The sequence below is a fragment of the Echiichthys vipera genome (genome assembly GCF_963691815.1).
Source record: "Echiichthys vipera genome assembly, chromosome: 15".
Taxonomy (NCBI): domain Eukaryota; kingdom Metazoa; phylum Chordata; class Actinopteri; order Perciformes; family Trachinidae; genus Echiichthys; species Echiichthys vipera.
The window spans coordinates 12,567,254-12,579,626 of record NC_139840.1 but is presented as its reverse complement, the minus strand read 5'-3'; the positions used below and the strand labels follow the sequence as shown (position 1 = coordinate 12,579,626).

The following is a 12,373-nucleotide window of genomic DNA, read 5'->3' as shown; positions in this document are numbered from 1 at the left end:
CAGCATGTTGAACTCGGCTAAAGTCAAAAAGACATGAGATCGTAAACAAACTTGTCATATTAGGTACTATTAGGTTGTTTTTTTTAGCTATGGAGCTCTTTAGCAGAAACGGTTCATAAGTGTTTGTGTTATTGTTCGTGAGTGCACGTGAAATATCATTTCCTTTTTTAACATCACATGCGTCATTATCTTAATGGGCCATCATTGAATCCTTAAATCCATCCTGTCGCTCTTCTGGTTTCACTTTTTGATTGACAAATTCGGACTACCACCGCCCACTGGTATGGCAAATTATTTCATCTCGCACAGGCGCAGAATGTATGTGCTAGTTGGCTGCCTGTCCTAGTCTTTGCGATGTGTTCAAGTGCAACATTTTCGGCGAGACACAGGTAGCGTGAGGCGATGCAGAAGTCGGCCACTAGTATGACTTGGTGTGCCTAAGAAATTCCCACTAGATACCTCTAGCAGGTTTGGATCACAATAGAAGTCTAGTTGTTCCTCACTCATGTACAGATTGAACAGAACGAGGGATCGTGGTCTTTTCTGCTTGTACCATAAGTTAAAATGCTTCGATAGTCAATCAAAAACGGTCAGAAATGTATACAGTGTCAGTCCAGCTTAATCCAGTATCCTATTGTCCTGCACCTAAGTAAACTAAGGGTTAATATCCTCTGGAGTCCAGCTGAGGATTAGGAAATGGAGGTTTAACTGCCTGTGCTAATGGTGGGTGTTTATCTCAATACTTTGTTTTGTCACTCCCCGACTCGCTCTCATTTCCGAAAGCTGTCCCTGGAGCCCCCACTCTTGTAATGGCTTAGCTTTCTGAGCGCCACAGTATGGAGGGGAAGGAATAACAAGATTCTCATTTGGGCTCCATACACACTGCCCACAGATACATGTATAATTGGCCCTGTTTTCATTCTGCTCCGTTGTTAAATGCACTAGCTATTAGTGTAGTGGTATTGGTGCTGATTTCATGTGTTTGTTTATTGTTGGAAGGTGGGCTCCTTGTTTGTTTGAGAACGTGCGCTTGTATGCGTGTACTCGTGCGTGCGTGTATGTGTGTGTGTCAGATAGATAAAGCGTGTGCTCTATCTCTCTCTTCCTCCCTGTTCTCTTCTTTCTGAGTTTGGTCGTGGTTCCCCTGGGGCCCCTGTCGCAGTAATGGCCTGCTCCTGATTGCTCTGATACAGGTTAGGAATATTGGCTTTAATGATGTGTAAAATGAGCAAGCAGTGCCTGTGACATTTACAGATGGCACCGCCTTGGCCTGTTCTTCCCAACTGCTCGTTAATTCACGGGAACGGCAAGCACTTCTTTAAGTGACTGCCTGATGCATGCAGACGACACAACACAACACATCCTACACACCAAAGCAATAGCTCACCTTGTGCACCTCTGCACCTCGTCATCATTTCGGCCAAGTGGTCACACAAATGGATAAAAAAAAAAACAGTCCTCAAGGCTAAGAGCTGTTTGCTAAGTCCTCTCTATGGGTTTGTCACACTGGTCTCTAGACGTCTTTGAGAGGCTTAGACAGAATAGATGCTGCATTGCTGCCTGCTGTATAGCCAGCTGGGCTCAGCTCGAAACCCCCCGAGGTGCTAATCTGGTCCACAGGTCCTCGGCGGTGCATCTGCTGCACATACACAGCAATAGAGGAATCATCGTCCTCAGGTCACCCACTTTTCTTTCAGGTTCCTCTTTTGATTTTCAGGTCAAACAAACACCTTTTAGAGGTATTAAAATTGAATATACAACTTTCTTTTATTGACGGCCAATCAGTGGTGGAAGAAGTATTCTGATCCTTTAAAGTACATTCAAATGCACAGAAGTATTGTTAATATCAAAGTAATTATGTACGAAATTAGTCTGGTACTTTTCTGGTACTTTATATACAATTCCATATTTTAGTCCAGCAATACCCATCCAAGAGGTGGAGCCCACTTTTAAGTCAAGAGATGATTTAATGGGTTAGGAAAGAAGAAAAAACAAAGTTCTGCAACAATGTGTATACATTTCTGCCTACTTGTGAAGTATTTAAGAAGTTGACCTCTTTGGTATCAGTCAGTGCGTTTACATGAACATCAGTAACCCGAAAATGGCCTTTCCCCAATTAAGGGAATGATCAGATTATTGAAGTTCCCCTTATATACATGAGCAGGGGTTAAATGGGAAAATGACGGAGTAATTTGACCTCAGTAAATGGCGGCCCGCCAACATACAGCTGGACTGAATACAGCTTTTTTTCCACTTCAGCTTTGTCAAAATCACAAACAGCAGACTATTGGACAGAATTCTGACTGACACAGGTCGTCTTGGTAGTAATGTTACTTGTCGTAGAAAGTCCTCCCTTGGTTTAAAGCTAATGCTCTGTTATACTTGTTTTTTTCCATGTGGTTTTCAGCGCCAGTGCTTCCTGGTTTATTCTATTTCCTGGTCAAAAGCCACTGCCGCGAAGTGGGGAGCATGCGCAGACAAGGAACCCGTTAATAATCCAAGAACGCTCGTTATACGAATAATCGGGGAACTGAAGGAATTCTCTAGGTCTCTTAACCAGGGTATGAGAACCCCAATTTTACCCGGGGTATGGTGGTTAAGAAACCTTTAGCTCGAATATAAACGTTTTTTTAAACTGCATGTTAATGCACTGTGTGCGGTATCATCCTAGCAAAATGTGGTCCTGGCGACAACTATCACAGAGGCGGTTTTAAGTGTTTTGCAAGGTGTTTATATGTCTGTCTGTGGCCAGATTTTGTCACAGTAATAGCATCGCAACCTTGCAAGATACAGTGATAAAACTATACACGTGTGTAGTTGAGATTAAAATGAAGGCTGAGTTCAAAGATGGGTGTGGTCAAAGTAAGGGCGCCGGATGTATCGGACTAGGAAGTAGAAAGGGGCCATTGCCCCACCACGTTACACCCCTGGCCCGATTTGGCGTCGCGGCTGGTGTAATCCCATTGCAAGATGGTCTCTCGTTCTATTTTAAAATGAAATGAAACCAGCTCAGAAGTTCAAAGGTGAAATCATTCATGGGTAGCACTTCTAATAGCCCATAGACATCTGTAAGGTGACAAGGAACCATTCATCATCTTTTTTTTATAAGGAAGACTAGCCAAAATGTTGGGAACCACTGGGTTAATCCTTTACATTGTAATAAATTGTATTTCATAAGCTCATTGTATGTTGTTTTTTTATGCTAAATCAAAATCTGAAACATAGCTATCTGTAACTATAGCTGTCAGATAAATGTAGTGTAGTAGAAGTATAAACTAGCCTGAATGGAATAGTACAGTGCCTCAGTAAATGTGCTTAGTTACTGCCCACCACTGCAGCCAGAAATGGATGTACATCTATTACTGTAACTTGAAGCAATCATTTATTATTGGCGCAACATTCTGCTTATTGAAGTGCTGTTGTGTTGCTGCTTCAAGTATCTGGTGAATAACATCTGTAACTGGGAGGTTTTCCGAACAGTTTTATGATCCATGTAAATGAGGGATGAAGATGTGTATCTTTATCTGTTCCTTCCTCTTTGTAGCTCTATGGCCATTACGCTCTAATTTCCTTTTTATTATGTCGTGTTAATTAAGGAAAATCATATTTTGCTCATTCTTCACAGTTGGCTCCTCCGTTGGCTTTAAATTGTGTTCTTCCTTGTCCGCCCACTGGCAGAGCTGTGTTAATTTATTTCTAATTGGCAAGAACTTGTTGATTGTAGGCTCGCAGATAGATTTGGTCAGGAGGTTAATGCTCACGTTAATGTGACAAGGTGATCGTTCCTCTGCTAGCCATGTGCTAACTGCAACCCTTGAGTAATAACAGAAGCACTAATGACCTTTTTACAAGCTTGTCATGTCAGGTGCCTGTAAGATAGCAGTGATGCCTTTGACACATTGTTTATGCTCAGATTTAAAGTCAGAGAAGATCACTTCGACCTCAGCATCATGTTCACATGGAGCAGAAGCACTTTGGCTCATGGACTGAATTGCCACACTGTGGACGGCATTAAAAAGTAATATCAGTGAGCTGGAGCTGCATGTAATGACAATACCGGTGTCACACATAAAGCTTCCTGCCGCGGCATTGTCCTCTGTCTCTTTAGTGGCTACTGTATGTCTCACGTATGCATTACTATGCATGGAGAATTAGATTTGTTTTCCCTTGTATACTCATCAGTTTAAGAAACCAGCCATCCATTGTTTTTTTAATCTCCATAATGAAAGTGTTTTAATGCCTCCAATTTATTGCCTGGGCAGCCAACAGAATAATTAGCTTTGTTCAGGTTTTTTTAAAAGATGAAAACACGAGTATAACAACATTTGAGTCTGGGAGCCACAAATTATAATCAAATGCATTAGCTATTGTACCTGAAGTCATATTGGACAAGAAAAAAAAAACATGATTTTTACTGTATGTTTTTTCCAATTAATCAAACTTTCTTTTTTTCTCATTTAATTTTCTTTGTTTTGCTTTTATTCTCTGTCACTTTTACTTTCCTTGAATACGACCACTTCGCTTCCATCAAAAAGATATTTTTCCATTTTAATCCCCACCAGTGCTTTAAAAATGTAACACAGGCCTACATACTTTTTCACTGTAAGTCTAAATAAAGAGGCATCCGAGCCTTTATTGATTCCTTGTGACCTGTAGTCGATCCACAAACTAAATCAGATAATTGAAGTTGGTGTTGAGCTAATTGGATTATTGCTTTCCCCCTGAAGAGATGGCCCTCCACCACAGCTCAGGGATTGCTACATCAGTGTCGTCCGTCAGACATCTGTCATTTAACAGCATAGGGCTGTGTCTCGCACCAAGGAGGCTGAATTGATTCTAAACAAAAAGTGTAGTAATTTCTTTTTAAAGGTGATTTGAGGATCTTATCATCATGAGACTGTCATCCTTAGAACTACAGACACACAGTTAATTTAATATTAAAACAATTATTATTAAATACATTAGAAGTATGAATATATTTTGTACATTAAACTAATTATTTTTTAATGTAACTTTTAATGTAACTTTAATGATTAATGATAAAGCTACACTCGAAAAAAAAAAAACATTGCCCTCGTGTCTACTTGCCTGCAGTCCTCCAAACATGGTTTATGCAAATGAGGTGACTATTTGCATAGACATAATTAGGTAATTACAAATCATTTGGCTATGAGCTCAAGCATGTGCACAGACCAGAGCTGCTACTCGAGTCACATTGTACAGTACGGAGTTAATGAATTGCTCCTGAACAGCAGAGGCATTACAACATGTGTTGGAACATATGTTGTGTCAGACCTCTTGTTTGAAAACGACAGGTGACATTTTCATAAATCTTAGTTAAATACAAAGAGCAGGGGGGAAAAAACATTGCTGGTTCACTATATTCAAAGCCAGTTAGAGGCAAAATTTGTTTTCATTATATCAAAATATTATGAAAATAATAATAATACACTTTATTTAGTATATGGCATATTTCTTAAAAAAGGTTACAAAGTGCTTTTCAGAAAAATACAGCAGATAAAAAAACAAAAACAATAATAAAAAGCTAATTAAACAATGAAGTGAAATAAAATACAAAAAAAACAGAGGGATCATGAAAACATAAAACACCGGGGGATAAAATAAAATTAGTATATACGTAATGGCCAAGGAGGGATGATAAAATCAGGCAAATAATTCAATATTCATAAAGGCTGTCCTATACAAGTTTTTAAGAAGGGATTTAAAAGATGCTAATGATGTGGCGTGAGAAAAAGACTATACCAATACTATAAGACTATTTTGTCTTCTTTTTTCAGGCACTAATATGCTTGCATGGCAATGAAAACACTACTGTAGAACATGCTCTGAAAAAAAACATTTAATTAATATGGTTTTCTCAGTATTCTAGAAATGTGGCTGTGGTCACTTTGTGATCTGTGGGCTGTCATCCAGGGAAACCTGGACTGCAACTTTGGGATCAGAACTAAGACGACCATTCTTTTTTTTGCCAAAAATATCTGGTTCTTTGATCAGAAGAAAAAAGTACAAGCCTGTGTACATAAAAACTTTGAGGTAGACTACAACTCCCAATTTGCATTTCTATTCTGTCACGTGCATCAATGCAACAATAATGTTGGCTTGGCTACACATCAGTTGATCTCTGAAGTGCTTGGTCAGGGAAAATCGAATTCCCTTTTCACGCCGAAATCGGTTAGAGTGGAAGCAACGCCAGTTCTGAAGAGGCAAACGGAGTGTAACGGGTTGACAATTCTGTCTGATATCAGGCAAATGGTGCTGTGGTGTTCACAAATTTCAACGATGAAGCATTTTGAAATATGCCACCCCACCACTGATTAGCTTCTCTTCCACGGCGACGGCAACTGAGGCTCTTGGGCATTGTAGCATTTAAACGCGTCTTCGGTGACAAAACATAAACGTATGAGAAAAGAAGTCCAAATAATTAACTAACCTTCTGCTTCCATCCTCCGTCATGTAAAACAGATGAATTATCAGAAATTAAGTTAAATCACAAAAATCGGATTTTAAGATATTGTGTATTGCTGCTCCAATAGAAAGGTATTCCAGTGCATCCAAGCATTTATGATACCGCAGTGCACAGGAGAACAGGAGACATCATTTGATTGTTGCATGAGTTTAACAGAAGACCATTTTAATGTGCATTCGTGCATGGGTGGTCCTCGTTCAACTGGAGTCGGACTGCGCAACAGACGCGTGTTGCTTGAGTACTAATTTATTGTTTATTTGTGTTTTCCAGAGCAAGAGGATTCCTTCGAGTTCATCATCGTGTCGTTGACGGGTCAGACGTGGAACTTCGAGGCATCTACATATGAGGAAAGGGAACTGTGGGTCCAAGCGATTGAGAGCCAGATCTTTGCCAGCCTGCAGTCTTGTGAGAGCATAAAGAACAAGGTACAGCAGGTCACGAAAGACAAGAGACATCAGAAGGACTGAACAGGATCGGAGAAAATCATCTAATCACAGCATTGTCATCATCCTGCAATTCTGCCGCTTAATTTACATTCCTCTTTTCCCCCTGTTTCTAACCTTTTTTGCACCCCCACCCCCGCCCCTCCTCACCCACTTCAAGCTGTCACATGTGGGAGGTTGTCAGACAGGTGCACCGCAGTGTGGGGGATCTCTTATTAGAACTGACAGACATCAGAGATAGAACACGGCTTGTGTCAGCATACTGGGGGAGACACAGCCTCATTTTCATATTCATATTTTCTCTGCCTCAGTCTTTTCTGAAGACTCCCTCTCCTCACTGCTCGTCTCTGACTTGAATCCAGCTCTAGTTGTTTGCCTTGTTTTACACTTGTAACGATTAGTTCCTTTTGACTTATTGTCCTCATTTCCTACAGTCTCGATTAGGCAGCCAGAGTGATGCGATGGCCATCCAGTCCATACGAAACGTGAGGGGGAACAGCTTCTGCGTGGACTGCGATGCTCCCAGTGAGTGTAATTCTTAACAACCGCTGATTTCCCCTTGATGGTTTAGTCTGAAAAAAATTGTTTCTTTATTCCCACATTTGATCAAAGATGAAAACATCCTCAAACGTTTTTTCAATTTTATTTGTGGTTTTGTTATGTTATTGCAACAACTTATTTTATGTTGCATCTCGGTCTTTGACCTTCAGTTTCACAGGTACGTTTATTTGCAAAAATAAAAAAAATGCATTGGATTGGATTGGATTTGGCTTTACCACTTGCTCACTCTATGCCATTATTATGAGTGATTATAGACAATAATTTGGGCAGTAAGGTTGAGCTAAAGGTAGATGAGCAAACATGGCTCTATGGCTAAGCCTATGCTTCCTAAACATAACCCTAATTTATTTCCAACTATTTTCTTATTAAATCAAATAAAAAATGTTTTAAATTGCCTCTGATATACCTACTTGACCAAGCGATATTGAGACTTCTTCTGAAAGAAGTAATTTGACTTTTGAAATAATGTTGTTGTATTTACTTGGAAGGTAACTGGAACATATTATAGTGTCAAAATTAAAAATGTATGTTTATTATTTATTTAATTATTAGTAACTCATTCATTGTAAATGTTATACCTGGTGACTTAAATGAACATGCAGCCTCTTTGTCTTCTTTGTTATAATGTTATAATGCATCTCACTGTAACTTTTAGTATTGGCAGTACTTTATTGTTTTATTGCACCAGCTCAGTCAGTGCATTCCACCCACTAAAAGGAAGAACATATTAGATATGGCTGTAAAAGTCAATAACTCATTAGTAAAACTTGCATATTAACAGTGAAAAATCAGGAATGCCACGCCCACGGTGCTGATATATCTTATAACTCTTAAGCTGATGAGATATTTCTTTCAGAGCCAGTATCTAGCGACCTTTAAAGGGACTACATTCTTTGTTGGTTCAGTCATGATTGATGCAGTTTGTCCTACTGTATCATTGCCCATAGTATGTATAAAAACAAAAATATAAAGGTAATAAGACGTTTGGGAACGTTTTCTGTGCATATGATGAAACTACAAAGATCTAAGTTTAAAGCTAAAACCATTCAAATAAAAACTTAAAGTTTAAACTTAAAGTTAAAAGTCCTGCTTTTTTTCTATGACTAGAAGTTATCAAAAATCTTCTTTCAGACCAATTTAGGATGCTTATCTTGTAACTCTCCCACTCTGTCATGCAGACCCAGACTGGGCCAGTCTGAACCTTGGTGCCTTGATGTGCATCGAGTGCTCCGGGATTCACAGAAACTTGGGCACCCATCTGTCTCGCGTCCGCTCCCTGGACCTGGACGACTGGCCGGTGGAGCTCAGCATGGTGATGACCGCCATCGGTAACGCAATGGCCAACAGTGTGTGGGAAGGCGCTCTGGAGGGCTACACCAAGCCAGGGAGCGACAGCACCAGGTTAGCATCCTTCTACAAATAAAGGTGCTGCTTAATGAAGCATACAGAGATTATATAAAATGGGAAGGCAGCGCCTGTCTTCTCTCCATTACCTGCCGTTTATTAGCCACCTACATTTCAGCACAGGCAGTTCACATGCCACAAAATGCTCCATAAGAAGCACCAGGGGTCCATAAATGTCAGTCTGCTGAGCCAAGAACGCAGTATTTTATGTTTGAGCATCAGTCCAACTTGTGCACATTGATCACAAGCCTTTATTTCAGTCTGTTCTTTGTTGGCATCTCTATCTCTCTGTCTCTTCGTTTTCGGATATAATATTTTACTTCCACCAGACTATCTGTTGTTTTGTACGTCTATACTTTCTACTAACTTGACTTGAAAACCATAATTCATAAAGGTGTGTTGTGTGTGAAGTCGTTTTCCACTTACCTGATAAATGCCCTGACTAGCTGCAAATCAATCAAGTTTGACACTTGACATGTCAGCACTAAACAAGAAAAGATATTTTAATGCAAACCATATGTGAAACCAGCCCAAGTCCTTTGTTCAACAACAGTGAGAGTTTAATAGTAAGTAGGAATGTGGAACAGCTTAAGTTAACCAGAGTAGAACCAAACAAGTAGTGTTCCATCTCTTTGTAATATGGATCTGTTAAGTTATACTTTGCCACTTACCCTTTACTGCCCTGCCTTTACTTACCTCAATGACTATCTGCCCCCCGTTCCTCTGAGGTACCCAGATCTGGTAGGATCTCGGAGGATTGTTTATCTCTTTGTGACAGGTGAGACCTAGCGTCCCAGTCTGACTAATGACCTGCTGTGTGGCTGTGCAGGTAATTAAGCACACCATTATGGTTAAACCCCACCCCAAGAGCCAGGCCCTCGGGCCCCAAGCTGATGTGTCACATATCCATCACATCGGGCCGGGTCATCACTCTGTTTGTCACAGCAAAGACTGTCTGTAGGGTCTCCCTGGTGGAATTAGACTGTTTTAACATCACAGCTTTGTAACTTTGTTTTTAAAAGTGACATACCAACAGAGAAACATAGCTGCTTTCTTATTTTACTACTACTACTACTGCTGCTACTGCTGTTGTTGCTGCTGTAGCTATTATGGCTAAAAAAAAATCATATCAATGATCTATAAATACAATCTTGAGGCTTCACTAAGGACCATGTTGTTTGTCGGCTAATTAGTTGAGATTTCATTGATACCGCATAGATTGAGTTGATGTACTTTGATAGCAGGTGTATTTGATGTATTAGCAGACACAACCGTCTTGCGTGCATTTTATCAGTATAAACAGTTGCTCTGTTTGTGTCCTGTCATGTTTGTTTGTTTTATAGCAGGTTACTCAAAATGCTTTTTAACCAAATTTCATGGAAATGTGTCAAAAGTTCGGCCACTGGTCACAGAACACGTATTTTAATCCACTATAGTGGATACATGTAAACTGTACAGCATTTAAATAAGATACACGTATAACTGATAATCCATGGGTGCTCCCAACTTGTAGTATCAGTGTCACAAGAGCAATGACAAAAAAAAATATTATTAAATCATCATTTTAGTTAATGGAATGCTGGTTATAGTTTGTAAAATGTGAGGATTTAGTTTTTCTATTATTTATATTGTCAGGGAAAGACATTCATTCAGCCTTTATATATACTTTTAGGTTTTAAACTTTGTCAGTTACAAAATACAGATTTTTTTTTCTCTTACATTTTATAATTTAGCCTACATTGTTTAAAAAAATAGACAATAGATTAAGTAATAATTAAATGAAATGCTTTCAAATGAAACTGTAGCTTTATTTAATGTAGGTTTTTCAAAGCCAATAAAGACTTTTTGATTTTCATCATTCATGGCAAAAATTGCAATAATGTTTACAGTTAGTTTTATAGGATTTAAAACAACAAACAAAACAACTCTAAGACAGTGTTAAGACCATGATGTGACGGGAGAAAACTGCCCCTTGAATCTTATTCTAATGAAATGAAAAGTGTGAGGGTTTGTAGCTCTTTAAGGTAGGGCCTCTGCCACTTAATCACCCTAACTATTTGATGACAGGGATAGTTGCTTAAGTCAATGTGTCAAGAAAGGTAAAGAATCGATTCACATTAAAGACATGATTGAACTTAATTAAGAAAATAAAATGGCAGGCAAGTGGTCAAATAAGATCAGCTATCAACCTGACGGATTTAAGGCTTATACTGGACAAACCTGACCCTAATCAAGACACGAATATTAATAAAACTGATATTTTTGTGGACCTTTACTCACATCACCTATAACTAGAAAATTAACAAATGAGTTTATCCTTTCCCAAAATCTGTGATGTCTCTGTTACACTAATGTGTGGCCAGGATTGGGAAGGTTTCTTTAACTGCTAATATCCCTATTTTACTAAATCTATCAGTGTTATGTTCTTTTTTTCCTGTAACTTTAAAGAAAGCAGTTCCAATATTAGTATAATTCTATGGTTTTATGTGTAGCATTACAATACACTTAGTTGTGAAAAAGTTAAAGCATCATAAATGAGTACCTTAAAATCCACTTTTCTTTTTGTTTGATTTTGTCAGTGGAGACGTTTCAGTATGCGCTTCAGCACAAAATCACTGCTGGTGGTCATACAGAAAGAATGTTATATAAAAATATTCTAAATATTTGTTTCATTCCACGTGGAGTCTCAGGCCCTTTCCTCCTGAATCCATCCTGTTCAGCCAGTTCAGGACTGAATTATGGCCTACAGTTATTTATTGAATAGTATCTGTGCTAAAGTGCTCCACTGTGGACTTGATGAAACATTATTGATGTTGATTCCTCTCCCTACCACTGTCAGTCCCATGTCGCCTAGAGCACAAAGGTTCTTCATTGTCTAAAAAATCCGATCTTATCCCGCAGCAGCATCTCCATTAGTTTTAACTGTCAAACAATAAATCTCATTTGCAGTATAACTAATCTCCAGACAAAACGCAGCCGTTGTAAATATCATATATAGCCACTGGTTATTGAGATGCTGATGATTTGGTTGCTGATAGAACAATGTACCCTTGTGGGTGAAGCATTGGTATCAAATTATTTTTGCTTTATCCCAGAATGATGAATTATAACCAACTTGATGGGATGTAGTTGTTTTTTATTTATTTATTTTTACACCATAAATCCTGACCTGACTCTCTTTCTGCTGCTCTTAACTTGAGCTGAGCACATATGAGAGGATTTTAATTGTGTCACATCGGTGACATGTAGCAGCTTTGTGATGGCACCCAGGCAGCCAGTGAGTGTATGGCTCCCGAGTCCCACTAAACATTAGTGACACCTAATCTAAACGATTCAGTAACTACCTGAATATCAACTCAGTGTCTGATTGAATGTCTCCTGCAAGACTAGTTTTACCCCCTTGCATTTTTGAGATTTAACTTAAAAGCATTCATCCACAAGATTGGTTTAGCTTATGATATTCTGGATTGAAAGAACA

At 39.0% G+C, this 12,373-nt stretch overlaps 1 protein-coding gene across 2 annotated transcripts in view; it reads left to right on the top strand.

Annotated features, from left to right (window-relative positions):
- agap3 (ArfGAP with GTPase domain, ankyrin repeat and PH domain 3) overlaps positions 1-12,373 on the top strand; it is a gene marked incomplete at its 3' end in the record, with an annotated part of 126,518 nt that overhangs the window by 102,122 nt on the left and 12,023 nt on the right. For both annotated transcript variants that reach the window (XM_083928302.1, XM_083928301.1), the window contains exons 14-16: positions 6,758-6,912; positions 7,365-7,455; positions 8,670-8,892. In XM_083928302.1, coding sequence (XP_083784428.1) covers positions 6,758-6,912; positions 7,365-7,455; positions 8,670-8,892 — 469 coding nt within the window. The remainder of the gene's footprint in view (positions 1-6,757; positions 6,913-7,364; positions 7,456-8,669; positions 8,893-12,373) is intronic.